The sequence below is a fragment of the Marmota monax genome, unplaced genomic scaffold (assembly GCF_021218885.2).
Source record: "Marmota monax isolate L192 unplaced genomic scaffold, Marmota_monax_Labrador192_F-V1.1 WCK01_AAM20220418_F8-fsc00196, whole genome shotgun sequence".
Classification (NCBI taxonomy): domain Eukaryota; kingdom Metazoa; phylum Chordata; class Mammalia; order Rodentia; family Sciuridae; genus Marmota; species Marmota monax.
This window is the reverse complement of record NW_026694390.1, coordinates 933,692-960,802: the sequence shown is the minus strand read 5'-3', so window position 1 is coordinate 960,802 and position 27,111 is coordinate 933,692. Positions and strand designations below refer to the sequence as shown.

General features: G+C 53.0%; 2 protein-coding genes across 4 annotated transcripts in view; one reads left to right on the top strand and one right to left on the bottom strand.

Annotated features, from left to right (window-relative positions):
* The first annotated feature begins 1,372 nt into the window (after window positions 1-1,372).
* Gprin1 (G protein regulated inducer of neurite outgrowth 1) lies at window positions 1,373-14,623 on the top strand. Its single transcript, XM_046467966.2, has 2 exons — window positions 1,373-1,908; window positions 10,591-14,623. Exon 2 carries the CDS (start codon window positions 10,633-10,635, stop codon window positions 13,636-13,638), a length of 3,006 nt encoding a protein of 1,001 aa, XP_046323922.1. The 5' UTR covers window positions 1,373-1,908; window positions 10,591-10,632; the 3' UTR covers window positions 13,639-14,623.
* Window positions 14,624-14,644: 21 nt separating this feature from the next.
* Window positions 14,645-27,111, bottom strand: part of Cdhr2 (cadherin related family member 2) — a 42,034-nt gene continuing 29,567 nt past the window's right edge. For all 3 annotated transcript variants that reach the window (XM_046468113.2, XM_058586614.1, XM_046468111.2), the window contains 16 exons: window positions 26,403-26,642; window positions 24,572-24,641; window positions 23,618-24,223; window positions 22,286-22,357; window positions 21,875-21,924; window positions 20,205-20,356; window positions 19,956-20,064; window positions 19,783-19,871; window positions 19,270-19,338; window positions 19,088-19,165; window positions 18,934-18,994; window positions 18,728-18,852; window positions 18,112-18,225; window positions 17,951-18,031; window positions 17,601-17,658; window positions 14,645-14,887 (listed from right to left, as the gene is read on the bottom strand). In XM_046468113.2, the coding sequence (XP_046324069.1) occupies window positions 14,750-14,887; window positions 17,601-17,658; window positions 17,951-18,031; window positions 18,112-18,225; window positions 18,728-18,852; window positions 18,934-18,994; window positions 19,088-19,165; window positions 19,270-19,338; window positions 19,783-19,871; window positions 19,956-20,064; window positions 20,205-20,356; window positions 21,875-21,924; window positions 22,286-22,357; window positions 23,618-24,223; window positions 24,572-24,641; window positions 26,403-26,642 (2,112 nt within the window). In that variant the 3' untranslated portion in view covers window positions 14,645-14,749. The remainder of the gene's footprint in view (window positions 14,888-17,600; window positions 17,659-17,950; window positions 18,032-18,111; window positions 18,226-18,727; window positions 18,853-18,933; window positions 18,995-19,087; window positions 19,166-19,269; window positions 19,339-19,782; window positions 19,872-19,955; window positions 20,065-20,204; window positions 20,357-21,874; window positions 21,925-22,285; window positions 22,358-23,617; window positions 24,224-24,571; window positions 24,642-26,402; window positions 26,643-27,111) is intronic.

Genomic DNA, 27,111 nt, shown 5'->3' with positions numbered 1-27,111 from the left:
TTCTAAGGCAAAACTTCAGAGGGGCAGCAGAACCCTCTCTCCTCCATGCCAACCTCCAACCCATGACCAAGTATATTAGTTGGCCCCTCTTCTCCATACCAAGAAATGTCACCATGATTCACGTATCAGCGAACCTCACCTGCCATGGCTTCTTCATCTGTGTGTAGGATCTGCTCCTGTGCACTCTCGTTCTGCCAGAGGGGGAACTTTTTAGATCAGTTTAGTTCCTGCCACCTTTCATGTCTTGTGAACCTCCCCAAAATGTGTTTATCTTCACCATGGAGTCGATAATATTTGCCTTGAAGGACTGGAGGGAATGAAATGACGGATGCAGAAGGGTGCCCTTGTACCAGTGAGTGAATAATTTTTAGGACTAGGAATACAAGGAAGCATCCCGGCTCTGTGTGTGCTGTCCGTGGTGCTGAAAATTGGTCAGGCACTTCGCCGTTTTCTCCCTTTCCTGGGCTCCAGGCTGAAGATGCCAGTTTAATGGATTTTCTTCATTTGCCATCGGATTTTAAAAATAAAAAATTCTTTTAAGGTCACAGTTACTTATGGTTCACCGGATAAGGGAGAAGGCTAAAACAGTGAAACGTGAGGTTGCTGGAGTTAAATTGCATAAATTTGTAATGCCAGTCCCACTATTAATTGTGTGACCACAAACAAGGCACTTATCTGTATCTGTTTTCTTATCCGAAAATGGGGATATAATACATTAATCTTTCTCCTGAATGATTGGAAATGGAAATTAGATGAAACCTGTAAACAAAATCTTAGTACAGTGTTTGTGTTTGTGCCTAACTAAGAGTTTCATTTACATTAATTGTTACTATTTTTAGTAGATGGTTTCATAGTACAGGCAAGAGAGGGTTTTATCACCTCCAGGACAATTACAGTTATTTTCTCTTCGGGGAAATTGAAAGAGCAGGGGACCACTTCTCTGCCAGGAAACGTGGAGGAGGAGAGCAGCGAATCCTCATGTCTTTGGCAATTCAGATTCAACTTGAAGTCCCTGAACTCCTACTTCGGGCGCCTTCGGCCTTCCAAAACTACTGAGGTGATTAATGTTAGCCCCATTTTCCAGATCAGGAGACTGAGGCTCAAAGGGGGTGAAATGACTTGCTCAGGAGTATCCAGGAGGAGGAAAACCCAGCTTACACAGACCGGAGAGTGGGCGGACACCCTGTTTGGGGAGGACGGCAGAGGGAGAATGAAAGGCTCCTCTCCAGCACCACCACCGCTGGCGTCCCCTCCACCCACAGGAGCGTGGGCAGCGGCGAGACAAAGGGCCGGGGGCGGGGCGGGGGCGGGGGCAGAGAAGGCCGGATGTGCGGCCGAGGGGGAGGCGGGAAATTTCCTCTTCGAGGGAGCTTGGAGATCCCGACGACCTGGGTCCCCAAGCAGGCGCCGCAGGTCCTCGGACCAGTGGCTGCAGCTCTCGGAGCAGCAATTCCCTCCTCGGTGAAACTACAGAGCGTTCGCGGGGATGCGGTTATTGAGATTTGAGAAGCAACATGCCCCGCCTTCTGCTGGCGCGCAGCAAATGGGCAGCCTCTCCGCCCCTCAGTCTCCGGGTCTGTGAAATGGGAACCCGGAGGAGAAGGGCGGGGCACTCTGGAAGACCGGGCCGACGGTGAGGGGCGGCAGGCTAGGGGCGCCCCTCCCTCCACCCAGCTCCCGTTTCCCCGCCGGCACCGCCCCCCCCCGGGTTCCAAGGCCGCGAGTCGGCCAGCGCGCATGCCCGGGGCGGGGCGCGGGGCGGGAGCGCGGACCGGCTCGGGGGACGGCAGCGAGGAGTCCGCGGGTCCACCCGCCAGCCCGGCCCGAGGCAGCTGAGGCCGTTTGGGCCGCGGCAGCGGCGGGAGCCAGAACGTGGCGCGCCGAAGAGCCGGAGCATCGGCCCCGCGGGTAAGCGCAGCGCCCGCACCTGCGGTTCCCTCCAGGAGCGCGGCTTTGACCCCTCTGGTTCGCTGGCGGCAGCTCTGCAGCCGCTGTCCAGGGTCCTCAAAGCCCCTCCGCTGGGGGCTCTGGCACCGCGCAAGGCGAGGGGCGGGTTGTGTGTTCTCGCGGCTGGGGGCGGCAGGTGTCTGTTTCCAGGCTCCTCACTGGGGCGGGGCGGGGGCGGGTCCGGCATCCTCGGCCGGAACCCCCGAGGGGCCCTGCGGGCCTGGCCGCGGTGCGTGTAGGACTGGGGCCCCGCGTCTGGCCTGGACGCTGCTAGCTGCTTTGTTCCGCACGGCAGTGCGGGAGGGGGCGCTTCCCGCCACCGGGGGGAGGGGGTCCGCCCGCGTTGATTCATCTCCTCCCCAGAGTGAGCTCCGCGGTGCTTGAGAGGCTCCACTGGCACCACTGAGCACACTCGCCGTTGCACACCCAGTGTGGCACACACTCTGGGACACGGTCACACACTGCGTTGGAGATCACCTCATCCTTGGGCCAGGCCACAGGTCCAACACACACCCGCTGTGGCCCTTGGTCATTCCATCAGACTCATACACACAGCCACCTGTGTACCCACCCAATTCACCTAGTGGGAGCTTTGAGTATACACTCAGGCACAGTTAAGCACTCACATTAGCCATCACAGATCACAGCATACTCAACTCGACAATGCCCTGATCACAACACACTCCCAATCTCCCTACTGTGGTCTGATTGTGCCTGTTCACACCTGCTCATGGTGTCCCTCCTGTACCCCCAGAACCTGGAATAGACGGTCACCCTTGTGAGCACACTCCCTATCATTCCACACACAGACTTGCTGTGTCTTAGCTTGTTGCTTACCCCACCCAAACTAGCATGCCCCTAAATGCCCATTCTTGCTCTCCTATGGATGGATGGATGCATGGAGGCTGTTTCTAGGGGGGAAAGTCCCTTTAGTAGACTCCTTCTCCCTGAGAGCCCCAGGCAGGAGGCTTTGCTGTTCTAAAGGGACTAGTGGACAAGGGGCTGCAGACTATACTCACAGGTACACAAGCTTTTGTCGGTCTTGTTACTATGGGAGGAGATGTTTGCAGGTACCTGGCAGCTCTGGTCCTGATTGGGGGTGTAGGGATGGCTCCAGACTGCAAAGAAATCCTAGAGAGAAAGGAACAGGCTAGCCAGGTCTCTGGGCATTCAATGGGGCTGCTATGCCTTTGAGTGGAATACAAGTGCCTGTGCACAAACCCAGACCAGTCTCCCGTGAGTAAGACCATGAGGCCATATGGCCATATGTGCATACCCACAGGGTCCAACAGGCCCCCATGATGTGCAAACACACAGGCCATTCTGCACATATGGGTTATATGTACGCACACCAAGATTTTCTTCAGCATACCTCAGGAGCCAAGTCCTAGCTCCAGATTGGCCTAAGCTTGTACAAATCTCCACAGGCAGTCTGCTCACTCCTTTGCACACCAGGTGAGCCAGCCTATACTCCTACACAGTCATTTCAGCCTTCTTCCTCAATTGGGTCACACTCACCTGTTTATGCCCAAGTGTGCAGATCATCTGTTCATCGGGTGTGCATGTTCCCGCAGGTGGGTGTATGTATGCAGGGACATTCTTGCTTCCTCTACTGCATGCTCCATTGTACAGTTGCTGTGAGATCCACAGGATCCAGAGGAGCCTTGGCCTGGTCCCAAGGAACACAAAAGGGTTTTAAGAGCCAAGCATTAGTGTCCCCGATCCTGGCTGATATGATTGGGAAGAACCCAGGCTTTGGCCTCAGACAGAACTGGCTTTGAACGATAGCCTCCTTCCCCCCAATGTGTGCCCTCAGTCGAGTCACTTCTCCTTCTGACTTCAGTGTCCTCATCTGTGGAATGGGGTGATAATGTCTGTCCCCCCATGCATTTGTTGTGGGGTCCAGATGATGAACTGGGCCTGAGAGTTCTGGACCCAAGGCTGAGCATAAAGTAGGAAAGTGGTGGTGTTGGGTTCTAGAGGGAAGAAGTGGGGAGGAGGTGGATCCCCAGGCCTAGGCTGCCTCTTGAATTAGTGACTGGAGAATACTGAAGATTCCTTTAGAGCCAGGAGGGGCCCAGAAGAACTGGGAGCAGCAGAGCTTCTTGCATTGATCTTTGAGCCCCATTCAGACTGGGAAATAGAGGCCCAGAGAGTACAAAAACTCATTCAAAGACATAGAGCAAGTTAATGGCTAAGCTGGGTCTCTCACCCTGGCCAGGCTCTCTGTTTCTACCCTGAAAGCCCCACCCCCCCTATCCTATTTTAGAGACAAAACTTTGAGCAGGGAACTGGGAATCCAGCCTTTTCCAGGAAGGCTTGCCAGAGGGACATCATACCAGCTGGGCCATGCCTACTTCTCAGAACCTCAGCTTACTTCTCTGAAAAACAGGACGATAGCACCTACCTGACAGGTATGCAAGGTCTACCTGACTTGTGTGAGGTCACTTCCTGCCTTTACTGGCATCCAGTGCAGGGGTCAAAACTTTGGTGGCCATAGGTCAGGAGGGTAACATACATGAAAGGTGAGTTATAAAAAAACAACAGCATGAATTTAGTGATCAGTAGCAACAGTCAGCCTCAGTGTCCAGGACACCCTAGGGAGAAGTGAGGATGGCAGCTAATTGGACAGTGCCTCCCCTGTTGCTATGCAGGAAGCATACTCAAATTGTCAAAATTTAATTTTCCAGGAGATTCTGGAAATCTAATTCTCACATGGAATCTTCTAATTTTTAAATGTTGATCACCTTGCTCCTTTATTTAAAATTAATTTTTAACTTTTTTTTTTTTTCAAGCCCCGTGGGTCAAACAAGCATGTGGGAAGACCAGATTTTGCTGATTTGCATCTCTGCTGCAGCCCCCGCCCCCTCCTGGGAGCACAGCTGGGCTCTGACACGCTGAGTAGATAAAAACAGGCCTTTCATGTACACAGCCCAGCCCTGAAGGGAGCAGAATCCCACACACCCCTCATCTTCTTTAATTCTCTAACATCCCTGGAAGAGCAAGGGGTGGCTTCTTCAGGGTCCCCAGGGAGGAAGAGGTCTTGCTTGAGGCCACACAGCTGGTAAGTGGTGAGATGTCCAGACTTTTTGCCCAGGGCTCACCCAAGAGGAACTTGTTGGCTAGGCTAGTGTGTGCAGACCCCAGGGCCGAGATATTGGGCTGAAATGAGGCAGTGACCCAGAACACCCCCTTATAGCCTTTCCTGACTACTTGGAGCTGTAGCTTGAGCTTCCCATACACCTGGCAGGTAGCTTCTGAATTCCTGCTTTCCAAAGGAGGAAGCTGAGGCGGGTATGGTGAGGCGGGTATGGCAAGCCCATCTTGGCCCTCTCCAGAACCTGGGCCCTTTCTCTTGCCCATCCAGTCACTCTGGCTTATAACCTCCTTCTCCACAGCTGCCAGGACCAGATAAAGTGGCGGTCACAAGCTAGTGACTTTGGGGTCAGAGATGACCTACAGAAGTGTTTTGGCCTGTGTGATAGTTAAAAAACGAGACAATGTTAAAGATGTAGAAAATCTAGATTATGACTGTGCTCAATAAATTAGGAGACCTGGCCACCTAGAAGCCAGTTTCATTTCCCTGCCTAAAATGCTCCAGGGGGTTCCCAGTACCCTTAGGAGAACCCCCACTCCTCCCCCAAGCCCTGCAAGGCTGGCTGCTGCCGCTTCCCCTGCTTCCAGCTCTACCCCCTCCGCCGCTCTGATTTCTTCCCCAATGGCTCAGATGTTAACCTCAGAGAGGCCTTTCTTGACCACGTGTCCAAACTGGCTGCCCACTCCTTTGTCTCCACAGCATCTAATATTTGAAATGATATCACTTGTTTGCTCCTTGTTTGCTGCCCCTTCCTGGTCTACCTTCATTGGAACCAGGGACTGTACATCCCTCACCCACAGTTATGTTCCAGCACCAAGAACAGGGCCTAGGATGTTGCAGATGTGCCCAGTAAATGTCGAGCTCAGAGATGGATCTGACCATAGCTGGCAGAATTGAGTTCAGTGACCCCTTTAGAAGGGACCAGTGCCCTCCATTGGCCACAGTCCCTACCACACCCTCGTCTCCCTCACTCCGAGGATGTTGGGAATCTGTCATCATCTCCCTTGTTCTATTGTTTTTCTTATATTTTTTATTTCCACCCATATCACTATCAAAAGGTAAGCCATGCAGACGGACCCCATCTATTCAGCTCAAATCTGATCAATCCCTGTGGATCGATGATATTCTAACTCACTTTTATGCTGATGAAAAACACATCCAAAGGAGTCCGGCCAGACCTCTCCTGTGCTTCAGACCTGACTCTGATCTGACTCCTCCATGACCCTCCATAAGTCCCATAGGTGCCCCAATTCAACTCTTTAAAGCCCAGTGCCCTCTGAAAAACTGTTCTTTCTCCTGGATCCCCATCTTAGTTCATGTCTCCCACCCTGCGAAGTCTCAAGCTCAAAGCCTGGGAGACCCAGTGGTTACCAGTACTGACTGAATCCCCATCAAGAACCTGAGGTCAAGTCAGGGACCTAGAGGTGTAAATGAATACATGCAGAGTGACCTGCCTGGTCAGCGGAAGAACAAGAGGTCAGGAAATCCAAAGGACGCTGGGGGTGGGGGGTGGGGAGAAGGCCCACTAGAGGGTGAAGGATTTAAACTGAGACCTGAAGGTTTAATAAGAAATAACAAGGAAAGGAGGGAGCAAAAGAGTCCCCCTACCGAGGTGTATAGAGGCTGAGCTGGCTCAGGACGTGACACCGTGGGTGAACCCAAAGAGGCCACCTTGTGTGTGTCTGTGTGGTGTGAATGTGTGTGTGTGTGGTATGAGTGTGTGTGGTGTGAGTGTGTGTGTGTATGTGTTTTGGGGGGTGGGAGTAGGTAATGAAAGATAAATCCTAGCAGGTAAGAGGGTACTAGGGGATTAGAACCACACTTTAAAGATAGGCTTGACCCTAAAGACAACAGGGAAGCATTAAAGTTTTCTTTTTTCCCTTGTTTTTAAAAATGGTACAGTCATTTACCACATAACGGCATTCTGGTCAACAACAGACCACATACACAGCAGTGGTCCCATAAGATTATGATGAAGCTGGAAAATTCCTTTTGCCTAGTGACATTGTGTCCGACATCACATCTTAGCACACATTTGTGGTGATGTTGGTGTAAATAAACCTGCGCTGACAGTTGAATAAAATTATAGCACATATAATCATGTACAGTGCATATTTGATTATGATAATAAACAACTATGGTATTGGTTTATGTATTTACTGTACTATATCTTTTATCATTAGAGTGTGCTCCTTCTGCTTATAAAAAAACAAAAGTTGGCTGTGAAACAGTAGGCCGTGCTTCACCAGGAGCAGCTTCATACACCTAGAGTGTACTGTGTCTCTTAATTGCATCAAGAGGCCGCATGGAGTATACTCTGTAATATTCACACAATGACCAAATCATCAACAATGCATTTCTCAGAACACATCCCTGTTGTTTAGCAATGTGTGCCTGTACTGTGAGCACATGTGATCCAGATTCAATCTCAAAGGGGTGTACAACACAACAAAGGTCATCTCCTTTTTTTTTTCCCCCAATAGTAAAAGGAATAGGATTTGTTTGCACCTGAAGAACAAAAACAGAACTCTTGGAGAGGCAAGAGGGGACCCCAGCAGGGGGTTGCATCCCATTCTCATTTCCAAGAGGCCATCACCACTAAAAAGCTTTATGGAATTCCTTCCAGAAACGTGTCTGCCCTTTTCCTTGGCTAAACACATGAGAGTCTAGAAACTATGCTGTCCCTAGGTCTTTATTCTTTTACATTATCGTGGCATCTTTCCTCAACACCCCACGTATATTCTGGTAGCTGCATGATGTTCCCTGAGTTTGTCCCACTTGTCATAGAATTGCTTCCTGGTTTTCCTCCACCGCCAGCCATATTCTCAGGCCCCCAGTGCACGTTAGTCTATCTTCTAGCCTATCTTCAGGACCATCCCTATAGGTGGGTTGATGGCTCAAATTCTATGTACATTGTAAACTTTGACAGAAGTTGACAAATGTCCTTCAAAAAAGATGATAACCAACTTAACTTCCCATCAAGAACCAGAAGAAGCAGGATGTGGTGGAGCACACCTGTCATCCCAGTGACCTGGGAGGCTGAGGCAGGAGGATCGTGAGTTCAAAGCCAGCCTCACCAATTTATCAAGACCCTGTCTCAAATAAAGTATAAAAAAGGGCTGGGGATATGGCTCAGTGGTTAAACACCCCTGAGTTCAATTCCCGGTACCAAAAAAAAAGGAAGCATTTTGAGCCAGAAATAGCACGGATAGATCTAAATCTCAGCAAAATCAGTCATTCATGTAACTTTTATGAGGAGCTTGCCACTCATTGCTCCTGACTCTGGGATCTATCATTGAGCACAGCAAAGTCCCCACCCTCCTGGGGCTGGCATTCTAATAAGAGGAACACACCATAAACAATAAATAATATATGTGATACGTCAGATGACACGTACCATGGAGAAAAACTCAGGGGCACTAGGTAGATGGAGAACGCCAGCCAGCGTTGGGGAGGAGGCTGTGTTATACAGTATGGGCCAGGAAAGGCCTCAGGGAGTGGACCATTAGACAAAGGACCTTCAGTGCAAGGGCCCTGAGGCTGGGGAGGAGGGTGTTCAGAGTGTTCAGGGGGCAGTGAGGGAGCCAGTGGGCTTGAAACAGCACTACGAAAAAGGGAGAATGGTAGGAGAAATGGCCAAAAGTGTTAATGGAGCCAGAAAATGTCGGGTCTTAAGAGCTATTGAGAGTTTGCTTCTATTTGGCACGAGAAGTAGATACTGCTTGGTTCTGAACAGAAGGACATGATCTTCCTTGGGTTTTACTGACTTCTCTGGCAGCTGTGTTGAGAATAAACTGGATGGGAGAAGGAGGAAAGCCAGGGTCGTCCAGATGAGAGATGGTGAGGGTTTAGCCTAGGGCAGTGTTGGGATTCTGTATGTATCTTGAAAGTAGATCAAACTGGATGAACAGGACATGGGGGCCAGGTGCCATGTCGCATGCCTGTAATCCCGGCCACTTGGGAGGCTGAGGCAGGAGGATCACTAGTTCAAAGCCAGTCTCAGCAACTTAGCAAGACCCTAAATAAGCAACTTAGTAAGACCCTGTCTCAAAATAAAAGATAAAAAGGGTTGGGGATGTGGCTCAGTGGTTGAGTACCCCTGAGTTCAATCCCCAGTACCAAAAATAAATAAATAAAATAGGACATGGGGTATGAACGTCAAGGATTCTGGCCTGAGCACTAGGGAGATAGTTTTGGAGCAGGTTTTGGGGGGAATCATGAGCCCTGCTCACTCTAGCTGCTAGTGTGTAATGGGACAAAGTCGGTCACAGCTCCAGTTGCCTGCCAAACCCTCTTCTTTTTTTTTTTTAGATTTTTTTTTTTAATATTTATTTTTTAGTTTTCGGCGGACACAACATCTTTGTTTGTATGTGGTGCTGAGGATCGAACCCGGGCCGCACGCATGCCAGGCGAGCGCGCTACCGCTTGAGCCACATCCCCAGCCCCCAAACCCTCTTCTTGAATGTCCCCCAACTATCACAAACAGCTCATCCAGACGGAGTTCCCTCTTTCCCCAGATCTCCTACCCAGCGTCACTGCCCAGCACCACGCTAACAAATGTCCTGTGGGCCACCCTGGCCACCACCTGCTATAGGGCTGGAGAGGTGGCTCAGTGGTAAACAGCTCTGGGTCAATCCCTAGTACCAGAAAAAAAACAAACAACAAAAAACGATTGCAGCTGCTCAGGGTCTGTTGCTGAGAAGGGACGGCACAAATGAACTAAGGGTCACTCAAGTGAAAGACGGAATGAGTGGAGGACGGACCTCCTCACAGATACTGTCCAGTCCCTCTCCTCCTTCAGTGCAGCCTCCACGCCATTCCAGAGGAATCTTTGAAAACATACACATCTGACTGTGTCCCTTCCTTGACTATAAACCATTCACAGCTCCGCAGGGCCTACATAGACATAAACCGGTGGCCTACAGACATGTTTTCTTTGGCCCACATAGTGTTTTGGGTTTTTATTTAAATCCTGAATGAATTAGCATATTTTACATAAAAGTCTGTTTTTTCCCACTTCTCTTAAGACACTGGAAGAACTAGTGCTACGGTTTCATTTCTCCAGGACAGCACTTGGTTCAGGGAGTAGTGGCTTTCCCTTCAGACAGGGCATGATCTCTTGGCCACAGTCCCCACCATTCCCTCTTGTTTCATACCCAACTTGCTTCCCTCACTCAAATGACCCCTATGGCCTCAGAGTTTGTAGCTGTGGCCTACAGAACAAATATATAGTCTCTGGGTTGCATGAGGTGGGCATGACCATGGTGGGAAGACATTAGGAGAAACTGAAAGGTCAGGCTGTGGCCAAGTTGTGAAGGGCCTTGAATGCCATTTTAAGAAGTCCTATCCAGAGGACCACTGGGTGTGATGAAGCAGGAGAGTGACATGGTTGGGCCTATGCTTTTAGCCCAGGCCCTGTGAAGAGGAGGGGGCCAGACAGGGACAAAGAACCCTGTGAAGAGCTGGGCTGCTAGGAAGAAGGTGAGCAGGAGGGGCTTGGATGGATGCTGTCCCCTAAGTCTGAGTCTGCTCTCTCTCTGTTTCAGAACCAGACAGCAGCCTGCATTCAAGCATGGCTATGAGGGCAGATGGGCAGTGCTGAAGACCCAGCCTGGTTCCAGCTGCTTCCGACAGACTCCAGCCCCCACAGTCCCTTCTGCTGCCCACAGGATGGGAGCCTGGGTGCTGGGGGCCTGGCCATGAGGGATTGCTGCCCCTCCCAGCAAAAGGCCAGTCCTGCATGCCTCAGGCACACCCCTGACCAAACCCCAGGCATGGACTCCAGACACAGCAGCCCCAGGGGAGCTGGGGAAGGGGCCTCCTGCTCTGAGGACCCCACTGGGAACTTAGCCTGCCCCTCTGCCACCTGCATCCCTTCCCAAGAGGAAGCCACCAAGGAGACATTGGGGATACATGGAGCCTTGATCTCAGGGACACCAGAAACCACTTTGTCTAGGAAGCCAGAGATTGTGTCCTCACTGAAAACTGATCCCACATCCTCAGAGAACAGAAATCCTGTGATCCTGGAGAAGAGAGATTTCAATTCTTCAAAGCAGGCAGATTTGGGGTCCATAGGAAAGAAAGATGCTGGTTCCACAAGAAAGGCAGAGCCTGTGTTGACAGGAAAGGCAGAATCTGCAGCCTCTGGAAAGGGGGATCCTGTGCCTCCTGGAAGGATGGATTACACGACTCCAAGAAAGGAGGATCTTGAATCCTTGGGAAAAGTAGATCCTATGTGCTCCAGCAAGGTTGACACAGTGTCCCCAAAGGAGGATCCTGGGTCTTTGAGAAAGGTGGATCCTGTTTCCTCAGGCAAAGTGGATCCCATGTTCCCCAAAAAGGAGGAGCCTGAGTGTCATAGAAAAGAGCACCTTGTGTCCTCAGAAAAGGTGGGCTCTGCATCCACAGAAAAGATAGATCCTGGGCCCTCAGGCAGGGTGAATCCTGTATCCTTGAGAAGCATGGATCCCACACCCACAGAAAAGTCAGATCCTGGGCTCTTGGGAAAGCTGACCCCAGGGTTATCAGGCAAGACTGAGCCTGTATTCTCTGGAATAGGGACTCCTGGGTCCTTGGGAAGGGTGGATCCTACATGCTCAGGGATGGCAGATCCTGCATCTGTGGAAAATGCAGAAATGGTGTCCTTGGCAAAAGAGGACCCTCAGTTCCTGGCAAAGACAGACCCTACCTCTTCAGGGGAGGGGCATCCTGTGTCTGTGAGAATGACAAAAACAGTGTCTGCTGGCCCAGTGGATCCCATGTTTTCGGGAAAGATAGATCCCACATCTGTGAAAAGTACTGTTCCTGTGTCTCCAGGCAAGATGGATCCAGTTTCCTTGGAAAAGGTGGATCCCATGTCCTCAGGAAAGCCAGAGCCCTTGTCTTCTGGGCAGGCAGAACATGTGTCTATGGGAAAGACAGTAACTGTATCTTTAGGAAAAGAAGACCTTGTGTCTTCCAGAGGGGTGGATCCCACAACTGAGAGAAACACAAAAATACCATCTTCTGGAAAAGTGAATCCTGAATCTTCAGGCAAGACAGACCCTGAGTCCTCAGGTCCAGGGGACCCCAGGTCTTTGGAAACAGGGGTTCCTCCATCTGCAGTAAAAGCTGAGGCAGTGACTGAGGAAAAGGGAGATTCATGGTCCTTGGAGAAGGCAGGTCCTACAGTCTCAAGGAAAGCTGATCCCCTGGTTTTAGGCAATGTGGACCCTGTGAGCAGGGGAAAGACAGAAACTGCCCCCTCTAGAGAAGTGGACTCCATGTCTTTAGGAAAGTCCCCCATGACTTATAACAAAACAGGTCTGGTGTCCCCTGGGAAAGCAGATCCCATGGACTGTGGTAAAGCGGAAGCCATCCCAGAGGGAAAGGTGGATCCTCCGTCCCTGGAGAAGGGGAATCCTGTGAACTCCACAAAGAAGGAAACCAAGGCCTTGGGGAAAATTGAGCCCAAGTCTGGGGGCAAGGCAGAAGCAAAGCTCCCTGGGCAAGAGTGTGCCACATCATCAGGAAAAGCAGAGGGGTTGTTTTTGCAAAAGGAGCAGCCACAGACCTCTGAGAAAGTAGATCCGGGATCCTCAGGAAAAACAGATCCCATTGTGTCTGGGAACGTGGAGCCTGTGTCCCAGGCCGACTCTGCATCTCCAAGAAAAGCAGAGTCCCCATCCTCTGGAAAGGGGTTTTCCATTCCGAAGAAGACCGAGTCCTCCTCTTCCAGGCAATCAGATGGCAAACCCTGCAGTTCAGCCCCATCTCCCCGCGGTGGTCCCGGGAGCTTGGAGAGCGGTGTGGAGCCAGAGCCCGCCCCCAGCGCTAAGACCCCCAGCCTCTGCCAGAAAGACCTGGTGGCCACTGAGGCCGAAAAAAGCCCCCATGTGGAGGCCGCAGCGCCCCAGCCGGGACCACGGACTCGCGACAACTTCACCAAAGCGCCGTCGTGGGACGCAAGCGCCCCGCCACCGCCGCCGCGCGAGGACGCAGGCACACAGGCAGGGGCGCAGGCCTGCGTCTCGGTGGCCGTGAGTCCCATGTCTCCGCAGGACGGCGCAGGCGGCCCGGCTTTCAGCTTCCAGGCAGCGCCTCGCGCGCCCAGCCCCACGCCCAGGCCTCCCTCGCGCCGGGACGCAGGCCTGCAGGTGTCAATGGGCGCCGCCGAGACGCGCTCCGTGGCCACTGGGCCCATGACGCCTCAGACCGCCGCGCCCCCTGCCGCGCCCCCTGCCTTCCCTGAAGTGCGGGTACGGCCCGGCTCGGCACTGGCGGCCGCCATGGCTCCCCAAGAGGCGGCGGAACCAGTGCGCGACGTGAGCTGGGACGAGAAGGGAATGACGTGGGAGGTGTACGGCGCCGCTATGGAGGTGGAGGTGCTGGGCATGGCCATCCAGAAGCATTTGGAGCGACAAATCGAGGAGCACGGCCGCCAAGGGGCGCCCGCGCCGCCGCCCGCCGCGCGCGCAGGCCCGGGCCGAGCAGGCTCGGTGCGCGCCGCAGCCGCTGATGGCGCCGCCAAACGCCCGCCTGGCCTCTTCCGCGCGCTGCTGCAGAGTGTGCGCCGGCCGCGGTGCTGCTCGCGGGCAGGACCCACGGCTGAGTGAGCTGCCCCTGTTTTGTACGCCCGGGTTTTCGACCTTCTCAGGCTACTTTCTTGACCCCCAGACCCCTAGAAGGTGTCCCCTCGGCGTGCGACAGCCCTCTGAGGGGTGGGCAGCCTCTAGGGGCTTCTCATCCCCTTCTTCCCAGCCCCATTCTGTCCGAAACACACAAATGAAACCCCTTTACTTAGTTCCCTCGTGGCCTTGAGACCACAGACCCTGCCTCCCATCTTGCCCTCAGCTGCGTTCCCTCCTGGTCACACTGGGCTAGCAAGGGGACCTGCTCAGCACCCATACCTCCGGTCCCCTGAGAGCTAAGGCAAGCTCCTGAGATGGCCAGATTAGGTATGTTGAGGTCTCCAGTGGGACCAGATTCCCAGAACTGGGAAAGACTGCATGCAAATCTTTTAAGTGGCCCTCCGTGTGTGCAAGGATCGGTGTGTGAGACCCCCACCCCTAAGCGTGCTGGACTCTGAATGTGAGACCCTGGAGGTTTCTGAACGAGTGGGCATGTGCTGACCCCCAAGGCTGGGGCATCTCTTGCATGCTGTTGGTGGTCCCTCCCCATCTCCAGTCTCCCCCATCCCCCAACCTTTAGCTCCTTTCCCACCAGGTCACTGGTTCACAATTCCCAGAGAGGCCAAAGGCCAGGAAGGGCACTGGGGACTCAGATGAGAGGGAGAGTTGCAGAAAAGTGAGAGGGTCTCAAACAGGACAGAAGGTCACAGTCAGGCTCATGGAAGGTCTTGGGCCACAGCTGCCTAGGTGGTAGCTGTTCTTGGGTATTGGGGACAGGGTGAAGAGTTCATTCTATAACCACAGTTCACCTTTAAAGGCCACCCTCTTCAGTCCCTTGTCACCCCTGTGCTGTGAGCCCCCACAAGTCCCTTGTGACCACTCAGTGCCCTCGTCCCCACCCCTCCAGCCTCAGTTTTTGGCTACAAACTGTCACAGTATACGTTGGTAATAAAATCTCTCCCCAACCCTTGTCTGCTGTGATTGACTGAAATAAGAGGCAAAGCAACATCATATATTATTATATCCAGGGTGGGGGAGGTGTTGTTAGGCTGTCACAAGGCCTCTTCCCAAGAGGGCCAGGGGAGTAGGGCCTCCATCACAGGTCTGTGGTGTCCAGGCCAGGGTTGGTGAAGGACATTCCCTGTTGCTCTCCACTTGTGTCCACCTGCCTTCCTGACAGCACCACACTTAGGGGCTCTGGATCCTTCTCCGGTGGATTGTGCTGAGGCTCCTTCTGAGGGAAGAGGAAGGGAAGGTGAGATGACAGGGTGATTACAGGCCCTCGGGAGGAACATGGGCCTTCATGCCCATGACCACATGGCTCCTCAGCTGAGGTTGCCCCCACAAGATGTAGTTAAGATATCTAATGTCATCTAATCTTTGAAAAATACCTTTTTATTGGCATAACCTCTGTGTTTAGTAGAGATCCCTTTATTTCTGAGAGAGCTAAAAAAAGGGGGGGGGGCTTTCATTTGTTTGGGACAGAATGGGACTGGAAACCCCCAACTCCTCTTGGGGCCTCAATCTCCTAGGTATGTTTCAGAGTTGGCCACGACCAGGGGTGGTACATGCAGATGGGCTGGAGCGGGTGGTGGGCCAGGGTGAGTTCTTTTCTGCCCTTTGCCCCACCAACAGAGCAGCATTCTGGGGTTCTGCCCAGTCCTGAAAAATGTCCAGTCCTAAAAAATGCATCCTGTGCCAAGGAGTCAGTCCATCTCGGTTCCTGCCACCTGCACCCCTCAACAGACACCATGTTAAGCAAAGTTCACCCACTACCTGAAATGCCCACAAAAACCCCTTGAGGGAGGGTTTATATCCCCCATATTATGATGTGGGAACTGAAGCTCAGCAGACCCTCCTGGGCAGGAAGTGACAGAGAAAGCTTTGGATCACTGGTCTTTGTAGATCTAAAGCATGTCCTTGGATGAATCAAGCATCTCCTGCCACCCTCAGGGACATATCACACCCAGGTCCCACCTGTAGTTCATCATGGCACACACACTCCACTCCTGCCCTTCCTCTTTCCCCTCCCCATGTGACACAGTGCACACTTGCACATCCAGCCAGTCACATGTGCCTCCTCACACATACACCCTACTGTGGGAGGACCAGGTCCCCAGGCTCAATCCTCTGCTGCCATCTCTACCCTACCCAGGACACTCCAAGGGCTTTTCCCAAATTAGGAACTACTCCAGTCTCTAGTGAACAGTGGAACATCTGTGGGGCCCCAGAGGGGCTAAGCTCCACAGACCCTGAGCAGAGGAGCAGTGCTACCCAGGATAATGTCACCTAGCCCCTTAGATCAGAGACCTGAGTTCTAGTGTGCTCCTACCCTGCAAGCTGTCTGACCTTGAGAGAGTCAGCAGCCCTCTCTGAATGTCAGTTTCCATATTGGTAACCTGGAAAGACAGGATGGACGACCTCTCAGGTCACACACACTGTCTATCTGCCCATTTTTGGAGTTCTTGGGAAAGTCACGCATCAGTCACAAGATTGATGGAAAAGACCCCCGCCTGAATCCCCACCCAGCCAAGGAAGCGAAGGAACAATGGCTCCTAAGAAGCCTCTGTGGCCTCCTGGGTCTGCCAGAGACCCCCAAGGCCATCCATTGCTCAGGGCAGGAATGAGGCCTTGGGCAGCTTCTCAGAAACACAGCAAGCTCCTGCCTTCCCTGGAGCTCTTTAGCTTCGAAGTCTCTGTGAACTCGTCCCCTCCCGGCTCTAGACTCTCCCATGAGCCCAGCCCCGCCTCCTGGTCCCCTGACTCTACTCTCCTCCAGGGGTCAGCCTTGGCCTCCTCTGGGGGAGAGGGGTGCCTAACACCAATAGGCAAGATCATTCCCTTGTTTCTCGTCCCCTTGGACATGTTCACTGGAATTTTTGCCTCAAACTGTCTTCAGAGATGAGCTATGCCCAGAGGTTGCCTGGATTGCCAACCAATGCCCCCACCTCAGGGACCTATCTGGACGCCTCTATGCCAGATTCTCAGCACTGTGAGTGACATGCCTGGGTCCCTGTGCAGCATTCTGGCATTTTAAAGTCCAAAAGACACTTTGGTTAACCAAGTGTTTCCAAGCAAGGAGTCCTCGAGGGAACACGGGGACTGAGGAGTGAGGGCAGGCTGGCGCTCTTACAGACAGCAACCAGGCTGAGCTCAGGATCTCAGGGGGCCTGGCTGTGGGCAGATGGTGAGTGGACACCTCTACCTGCATCCACAACCTCACACCATTACAACTCAAAATAGGAGAATTTCTATTCCGGGGGAAGAGAAGGAGTAGTTCTTTTCGTTTCTGGATCCTCCTCCCCAGCCTACTGACCGGCTCCTGGGGTTCACAATCCTGCCTGTACCTTAGAATCCCCTAGGGAAGCTTTGACACACACCCATGCCCAGGCTCCACCCTGGGCCACCAAAATCAGGATCTCTCCTTGAGACCTGGCACCCATAATTTTAAAGCTCCCCACAAACCCAGGCTGTAAACGCTTAACCAATTAATCCACTTAACAAGTGATGGCGCTGCCGTGTATTGGGCCTGCCTCTCCTTGGTTAGACCATGTGTATTCATCTCCACATCCTTCCTCACCCCATCAGCTTTCATGTAAAGGCTAGAACAGGATGGAACTAGACTTCCGAGCACTTGTTTTAGGACCAAGTATTTTTTATGGCTGCTCTTATTTAATCCTCACGACAGTTGCTGTTTTGCTCCCCGTTTACAGATGAGGAAAGTGAGAACCAGAGCCAAGAAGTCATCTATCCAGGGTCACATGACGACAGGGATTAGACAGGGATTGAACCTCATTCCAAAGCCATGGGGCTTCCCAAGGCCTGGTGCAGAGGAGTTAGACTGCCCAGGCCAGCAGCAGGTTCTGCCCACCCCTTTCCTGAAACCACCCCTTCAAAGAAGACTCCCACATCAGAAGCCCCGGGTACCAGCTCATCCCAGATCTTGCCTTGATTTTCTGATTGTTCCCGTCCAGATCCACAGAGTTGTCATCCAGGGAATTGAGGCTAGGGGGAAATAGGGATGGAGCTCAGGATTGTTGGCAAACCCAGTCCTTCCTATCTGTGGCCTCCACCACCACTGTCTCCACTGCCGTCACCACCACCACTATGGCCACCACCACCACCATCACCATCCCCACCTCTATTACACCACCACCACTGTTATGGCGATCACCATCATCTCCATCACCAGTCACCGCCACCATCACAACAGTCACCATTACCACCATCACCGGCCCCATCACCGTGATCGGCACCGTCACCAATAACCATTCTGGCCATGAGAGGTGCTGCTCACCTGACATAGTCCAAGTCACTGGAGGAAGTGAGGTACTCGAGGCCCAGGTCTTTGGTGGGCAGGTTCAGCATGGGGTTGGCCCTGGAGAGAGGGTCAGGTCAAGCGGCCGTGGCCTTGGCCACCTCACGAGGTCCCTTGCTCACCCCTGTACCCCTGCTCACCGCTCAGTGTTGTACATGTTGGTCCCGGGGATGGCAGACCCTGAGGGCAGCACCCCTGCTGCTGTCTTCCGGGCCTCCTTGGCAGCCTTCATAGCCCGAAGCTTCCGGTGGTAGCTGGAGGGAACCAGGAGGGGAGTCATGTTTTGCCAGGTAAGCACCCACTGAGTGCCCCCCAGAGGCCCTGAGATGTGGCCTCACGATGATCCTGGCTGGTGAGAGCCTTGGCTCCATCTTACAGGGGCCAGAAAGAATAGCTAGAAGCTGAAGGGCACACGGCCTGCCCGAGGCAAGGCCTGAATGCGGCTGCGGTTGTTTCTACTAGAAGGGGCAAGGCCTTGGCACTTATTAACCACATTGGAGGTGCCGGGCACCTTGTATGACATACACTTCACAACCTTAGGTGCATCAAGAACTCTAGCGTCATGCTCCTTCTGCAGAGGAGAAGCCTGAGGCTCGGGCAGAAGTGACTCACCCCAGATCTCCCCACACGTCAGTGGGGCTTGAACACACGCATACCTGACGCCCAGACCCAAGCTCTTTCCATTCCCACCCTTGACCGTCTTGGGAGGTGGGGCAGGGGGAGGGTTGGGGATGTGGAGGGGCATTGGAGCAGCACCTCTTCCGCATACACACAAGGGCCATGATCATGATCGCCAGGACCAACAGCAAAGCCACTCCCAGTCCTATGATGACACTGATGAACAGTTTGCCCTGGTCTTCCTCCTGGCTCTCCTGGGAGCCCTGGAGAAGAAGAGGGATGACGGAGGCTGTGGGGTCCACCCCCGCCTGCTCCCTGTGTGCCCTCTGCCCTGCCCCACTCACCAGCACCACCAGCCCCAGCCGCAGCAGCTGTGTCAGTGCATCCTGGTCCTTCCGGATCATCCTGGCCAGAGAGCCCACTCAGACCCAAGAGCCATGCGCACCTCCCGGGCCCCCTGCTCGCCTTCCACCCACCCCCAGGGACAGCCCCACTCACAGGCTCAGCTCACTCAGTGTGAGGGCGGACCCATTGGAGAAGACAAAGTAGGCATCAAGATAAGACTGGGCTCGAGCCCTGGAATGGGTCGGAGGAGAAGAACTGGCAGTCCAGAGCCTTCTGCAAGCCTCTCTGGCTATTTCTTTCCTCAGCCCAAACGTGATGGGCCCATTAGCACTCACCGAGCAGTAGACTCCACGTCCTGAATGTTCACAACGTAGACCGTAGTCCTGGTCGCCTGGGCAAGAGCCCTACAAGGAAGGCAGGTGTCACGAGTGCCTAGGAGAGGGGTCTTAGCCAAGGCCTGTGGCTAGGGCTCTTCCAGCGGACTGAGGAATTACGTGAATGAGAAGGAGGCACAGTGGCTTGTTGGTGAAGCAGGTAGTACCTCTGTGCCAATCAGAAAGGGAAGCCCTTCCTCTAGTGCTTGGTGCACAGGGTGCTCCTGTGCAGTGCGCAGCCTTCACAGCTGTCTCCATGTGCAGCTTATTTAGGCCTCTTTCTGCTTTGTGCTGGGCATGCACTTCTGGGGGCATGCAGAAAGATGGTTCAGGGACAGGGACAGGATCAAAGACAGGGACAAGTCAAATATGGGTCAGGACAGAATTGAAAGACATTGCATCCAAGTCTTGCCAGGGACCAGCCTCTTAAGCCCTGTTCTTAGCCGAAGCCCCTCCTGTGCTCCCAAGACCTACGCTTTAATCTCCTCCACGTTGGCGCCCACCTCCTCCTTTGGTGTGGAGAACTGCAGCCTCACACGGTAACTCTGGTCCACAGTGAAGAGCTAGGGGACAAGGGTCAGGGAGGGTGAGGAGGCACTCAGAGGACTGGCAGAAGGCACCGGGCCGAGGTGGGGACAGGCACTCACGTTCAAGGTGACTTGGGCTTCCTGTGCAGGACCCACAGAAGGTTTATCCTGGGCCTGGACCGTCACTTGGTAAGTGCCTTGGAGAGTGGAATCAAGGTTGGTCACCAGTCTGCGGAAGGTGAGAGGACACAGCTCAATCTTGGAACCCAAGCTGGGCCCCTCTGTACACCTCCCAGGGTGGGGACTCACTCACGGGAAGCCTCCCTCGCTCCCCCCACCCCTGTCCCTCCAGGGGCTGCCTGCAGTTACTCAATGCTGCCAGTAAACACAGTGGCCTCCACAGAGGTGACAATCCTGAAGAAGCCCTGGAAAGGGATGGTGGCCCCATCCTTAGAGATGAAATTCACTTGGAGGATGGAGAACTCAATGGCCCCATTGTTTCCTGAGTCATTGTCTCTGGCCTAGGAACAAAAGTGGGTGACATCTGAGGGCCAGGTCAGTCACCCCTCCATTCCCAGCAGGGCTCAGAAGCCCAGGAGGTCGGTCTAGGGAAGCTCCATCAGCCTTTTGGAGGCTACTCCAAACTAGCAAACACTTTTCTGAAGAGAGTGAGCTTGCTCTGCAAATCCAAGTTGGAACAAGTTTCTGCTCCTGCACCCTAATTTAACATATCACTCCCCAGAGTCCCTCCCATGTAGAAGTTCTGCCTTTCAGCCAGGCACAGTGGTGCACACTTGTAATCCTAGCAATGTGGGAGGCTGAGGCAGGAGGATTGCAGATTCAAAGCCAGCCTCAGCACCTGGGCAAGGCCGTGTCTCTAAATACGAAATAATAAGGGCTGGAGAGTATCTCAGGGGTTAAGTGCTCCAGTACAAAAGAAAAGAAAGAAGTTCTGCCTTTCTCCCCCAACAACTTACACACACACACACACCACACATACACACTACACACACATATTCCTGGGCACAGAAATATTCAGCTTTCCTAAGCATTGACCGTACCCTTCCTTCTCTTTGTTCTCTCATTTCAGTCTTACTATTTACTACAAATACAGATTGCCTTGGTGAACCATGAATGCTCGAGGAGTGGGGCACAGACGTTTTTATTCATTCTAGTGCCTTTTGGAGAAAAATATAACTGACACACGAGGGCTATGTATCACTGGCTTTTCTGTTCAGATGAACAGCTGGTGGTCAAGTTTCAAACAGGAGTTGATTAAAAAAAAAAAAAAAAAAAAAACCAGTTCAAAGCCATGACTCTTCTCACGGCATCGGGCTTTGAGAGGCTGAAGGCTGGGAAACTGTTTTAAGGCTTTAAAGAACCTAGAGAAGAAAACTCTGGTCCCCATTTTATGAAAACTGAGGCTCCAATAGAGACACTGTCCTAAGGGCCCCTTGGTTCCAAGTGGGGAAGGCCAGGCCTGGCCACCCCCTATACCATGTCCCTTCCACAGCATAGGGGGTGGCACCCAGATTCCACCTGCCGAGAACCACCAGCAATCTTTCCAAGGAGGGAAACTGAGGCCCAGAGGAGCATGGCAACTGTCTGTGCCCAGGCCCCGTGGGCCTCACTCCCCCGTGGCCTAGCCACCTCTGATAAACACACCCACAGCCAACACAGAACAAATTAAAAGCATTTTTATCATTTTGCTCTGGACATAATTTCTCTAGAAGGAACTCATTTAATTTATAATTGGCTATGATTTTTCTTTCCTACTCAAGAATTCTGGTACAGTCAGAAATAAAAAGAAAAGTGTAGCCTGAAACGTGATATTGATAGTCATGAAATTTTTATGAGTACTAAATTGAACAATTAGCGAAATTTGATCCTATCAATGAGGCAGGTGTTGGTTTCCATTCTGGGATTGGCTTTTTCATCTGTTCAAACCCAGACATTTCCTTTCCAGTGTTCAAACGTTTTGGGAGCAGCTGACAAGCCTGAAGGGTTGCGTCCCATGCCCCCTGGGGCCAAGGACTTACCCGGACAGAAGCCACCTGCTGGTTCGGTATCACAAGTTCTGGGATGATCACTGCAATGTGAACAGAAGGGGGTCAGTCAGCAGGCTGAGACGGGGCCCATCTGGCCCGATGCTTTGTCCGATCTGCCCTCAGCACCTCTGCCCACGGGAGGCCCCACTGCGGCTACAGCGGGGCCAGGGATGGGCAGCTCCTCCACCTCCAGCTGTTCAGATGGGGAAACTGAGGCCCAAAGAGGGAGGGCGTCGGGTGTCCCCTCAGGGACCACTGTGGGGTGAGTAGGGTTAGAGTTATTTTTCCCTTTCTAAGGTCCCTTTGAGGCCTAAGGAGGGCCTACGGGGACTGCCTGAAGGTCATTCCAGGGGGCCCAGGGGGCAGAAGGGGGTGTTGGTGAAGAGCAGGGGGGCTGCTTACCAAAAGTTTGATTATCAGGTAGGAAATAGGGTGCATTGTCATTCACATCCTCGATGGTAATAAGGAGGCTTCCTGGGGAGACAAGGTCACCCGGCTGCAGGCTCTGGGCAAAGACCTGCCCCAAAGGTCCCGGGCCTCAGTAAGTTCCCTTCAGCCTCCCTCCCACGCATCACCCCCATTCAGTCCCTTCCCCTGCTCCTGAGCTGGGATGCCCATGCAGTCTTCTCTGGCCTGAGTGACTGGGAGTGTCATTCCTGGACCTCAGAGAGGAAAAGCAGCTCATCAAAAAAATATATATAGAGAGAGATAAATATGAGCTGGGGCTGGAGCATGGTGGTAGGCACTTGCCCAGCAGAAGTGAGGCCCTGGGTTCCATCATAGAGAGAGAGAGAGAGAGAGATGCACTGGAGATGGAACCCAGAGCCTCACTTCTGCTGGGCAAGTGAGATTATATATACATATATATGTATGTCTCTCTCTATATAGATATAGATATGGATATCTATATAGATATCCATAGATAGATATAGATATCCATATCTATATCTATATATAGAGAGAGACATACATATATATGTATATAAAATCTACACTACTTAGAAAGTAGTAGTATACACTAGAAATGTATATTATCAGTATATGTATGACTTTATATATATTTATAATATATATATATATATATATTACTTTCCAACTCATGTAGTTGCTTATTTAAACATCCATTCCATGCCTCAGTTTCCCCATCTATCAAATTGGGTAGACATCTGTTTCATAGGTTAGGCAGGAATCAAATGAGGATCTGCTTACTAAGGGCCTGGTATAGTTTTGGGCCCTGGTAAAGAGTCAACACATGCTAGTTGTTAATATGATTATTTCTGCTGTTTGGCAGCAGTAATATTGAAGGCAGCTATGAATATACATCTGCCTTGAAGTATGCTCTTTCCACTGTACAGACTAAAAAAATAACAGCATAGGGCACAGGGGACACGGCTCAGCGGTAGAGCACTTGCCCGGTGTGTATGAGAGCCCAAGGTCAGTTCCCAGTACCACACACACACACACAAAAAAAATAATTTAAAAATAACAACACTAATGAGGCACCTGCTGTATGCCGGGTCCTGCACTACATGCTTTTTACACATGCTGTCATTTCACGGCTGACCTGCTGTCCAACTCTACTGGACAGATGGAAAACAAATCCTGGAAAGGACTTTGCCTGGCACACCGCTACGTAGGGCTGGAGGCAGGACTTGGAGCCAGGTTGTGGGGGTCCCAGCCCAGAGGCCCACCCCATGGTCCTGAGCAGCAGCCCTGCGGGCCAGACCACCTTACCATTGTTGCTGTAGGCCTGGAAGCGGGGATCTGTGGTGCGGTCATAGGCCCGCACGACCAGCGTGACCAGGTCGCAGGCCTCGTAGTCGATGGCCTCGCTCTGATTGATGTACACGGAGCCGTTGGCCTCCACAGAGAACCAGTCATGGCACAGGCCGCCTACGTCCACCCCAGCCTTGGTACAGATGACATTCACCAGCTGAATCTCTAGCTGGGCCTCCGTGTCCACGTCCCGGGCCACGACCTCAGCCACCTGGCCATGTTGGGACCCATTCTCAGCCACAGAGATGCCCCGGAGGGACCCTTCATCCAGGGTGGGTGGCTCGTCATTCACGTCCACCACAGTCACGTTGACGCCCGCCGTGGCCTCGTGGCCCTGGGGGTCCAGGTTCTCAGCAGTCACTGTCAGAAGGAAGAGGGCCTGTGTCTCATAGTCCACGCTCCCATCTGAGGGCAGCCAGATCTGGCCCTCTGCCCTCCCGGGCCCCAGCACGGAGCCCCGGATCATGAAGTTGCTGGCACCGCTCCCCGACAGGCCGAAGCTGATGCGATTGTTGACCTCCGTCTGGTCGGCGTCCCAGGCCTCCACGACCCCCACCAGCACTCCTGTGGGCAGGGAAAGAGGTCACAGGGACCCTGGACAGGCCACGGGAGGCCTCCTCTGCCCCCAGGTCTCCGGCTTTCCCAGGCAGGCTCTCCCGGGCGGCGTGGCCGTTGTGACGGTGACTATGCTCTTTGGTGTCAGGAGTGGGATATCCACGTACACCCGACGACATTGTGCTCTTTCCCTTATGCTGCCTCACAAAACAGCAGAGTTAATGAGATGCCTACTGTATACGGTGTGCTTAGCCCTGGATGTGACAAGCACTTTACAGCCATTCAATCTTTCCAGCCAACGCACTGCCCAACTCTGGGGACATCACTGGAGCCCAGCCTGCCCTGGAGAGGACTTACCCGACTCCCTCTCCTTTACAAAGAATTGGTAGCTGGACTGGCTGAAGACGGGCACGTTATCATTGATGTCCTGCAGGTAGAGGGCGATGTGAGTTCCGGGGACCCTGGTGGACCCCGGGGTTCACTCGCCACACGTCCCACCTGAGAAGCCACAGACAGAGGATGGCCCCTCCTTGCACAGCTCGGCCCAATTCCTGATGGGCAAACAGGAAGTGGGCTTCTTCGAGGAGAGTGAACCTTGACGGTGTCCCTGTCACTTCCCCGGGTCTCCGAGGCATGTGCAAGGCCCTCTGTAATTATTTATACGTGGCCAGGAAGCTCCATTTCCCTTTTGTTTCTCTGACCACAGCTCAGGACAGTTTTGACCCTGTTTTCCAGAAGGCAGTTCCAGGTCCCCTCTGTGTCCCTGTCTGGCTCAGTGTGGCTTCTCATTTCTAGGAGAACTCTGCAGCCCACGCTCGCCCTTGTCCCCTCCCTCCTCCTGGGTTTCCTGCGTTCATCTGACCCGGGGACACTAGCTCTGTGCTCAGGTGGAGCTGGGTCTGGGCTCCTGCGAGAGCCTGGACTGGTCCTGCCCTTGGACACTAGCTGTCCACTTGTCACTTGCCCTCCCCAGCCAGGCACCTCTGGGCCCTGACAGTGTTGTCTCAGCATGAAACCGTCTCAGCCTTCATGACGGCCCCCACAGCAGCACGCACTTAGGGCCTCCCTGGACGCTCGGGCCCTTCTCCGGGGCTGCTCACCGGTGGGTGACGTCACGGGCCTTTGCTTTGACATTCAGTTTTCTATAACCACAGAGGGGACACTTGGAAAGCAAAGCACTTTTATCTTCAACTCGATATTTTCTTTCATTTTTTAAATTTTTAGATGGGTCCAGTTGTGTTGCCCAGGCTGAAGTGGTCCTGCTACTTCTCATGGTCAGCCCAATTCCCAGGAGTGGCCAAAAGCTAAGCCCTGGGTCCAGTCCCACCCTTCTCTGCCTCTTGTGTGTCTTGGACCTTCCTAGACCTCAGGGTCCTCTGCAAAATGCGGTAGCGGTATCCACTTACTAGTAGGACTAGCTCCTAGGGGTGAAGAACCCACTGTCTTAGGAAGAGCAGTTCTTCATTTTCCCTTCTTTGTGGACTTCCATAACCCCAGGAGAGCCGAGTTCTAAATTTTCGATTTCTCCAATATCCCTGGAATCATACTCTCTGACCTTTGTAGGAGAGTGGTGATTCCCAGCCCAGTGGCATTTCAGGACTGCTATGTGCAGTGGTGCAGGCTATGCACTGCACAACCCTCAGAGGACCATCTACATCATTGCCATTGTAGAGGTGCACATTTGTCACAACCCTTTCCCAGAGGAGGGTGCTTTGTGGGCAAGTGACAGCCTTCGAACCAGACCAATCATGTTCAAATCCCATTCTGCAACCCTAGGCAAGCTATTGAACCTCTCTGTGTCTGTCTTAATCAATAAAATGGTAATAACTTTGCAGAGCCCAAAGTGCAGTAGACACTCTCGATGCTGATGGGCCACTCTTTCTCTTTGCCTTTGGATCGTGGGGGAGGGAAGATAGGAAGGGTCCGGTAGGACTTTGGAATGATGATAAAAACTAATGTCCACTGAATTCCTTCTCTGGGCGGGGCCTCTTAGGAACATTTTTCATTGATGGACTCAATTCATCTCTGTGCTATTTTCATCCCCATTTCACAGATAAGGAATCACAGGCCAGGGGAGTTGAGTGGCCCAGGGCCACACTCCCAGCCTGTGGGCCGGGGCGCTCTCCCAGGCACCCAGTGGCCACCTGCTGGGGGGCCCCCAACCCGGCTCACTGAGCGGGGTCCTCACCTCCACATTGATGGTGACGTTGACATCCGTGCTCAAGCTGGGCACACCGCAGTCAGACACCCGCACCGTGAGCACGATGCGGCCCTGCAGGGTGGGGTCGATGGCCTCTCGGTCCAGGGGTTCCTGGTTTCTGAGGAGCCCCGTGTTGGAGTCTATGGAGAAGTTGTGGCTGTAGGGGCCAGGCAGCAAGCTGAAGAGCAGACAGCTGTTATTGGTGTCCGGCTCGTCATTGTCATAGGCCTGTGCAGACAGCAGAAGTCGGACGTCAGCCATCGGGTGCCCCTGAGCACCCCACCTCTGCCCTGCAGCCTGGCCTCCCCCTCCAAGCAACTGGGCCTGCAGTGACAGGGACGCTGGACAGACCCCCAACCTCAGTCTCCCTCCGAGGCTCAGAGCCACAGTCTGAGGGAGCTCTGAGGTCTGGGCGCTAACGTCATTATGCATTCCCCTCGCAACGTTCACTGTGCATCTATTACATGTCCGTGGCATTGCGGGTAGAGCAGTGATCAAGACAGTTCCCTATGAATCCGAGAGGCTACTGGGTAAAGGCCATGGGGAAGTGCACTACAGACGTTCAAACATCAGAAAATATAAGATCGCGATTTTCCCATGATGACTACTACAGTGCTATATTTTCTTTTCTTTTTTTTAATATTTATTTTTTAGTTGTTGTTGGACACAATACCTTCGTTTTATTTATTTATTTTTA

What these genes read in the sequence shown, in the direction of transcription:
- Gprin1 (XM_046467966.2), top strand. Translation starts at nt 10,633, where the DNA reads ATGGGCAGTGCTGAAGACCCAGCCTGGTTCCAGCTGCTTCCGACAGAC.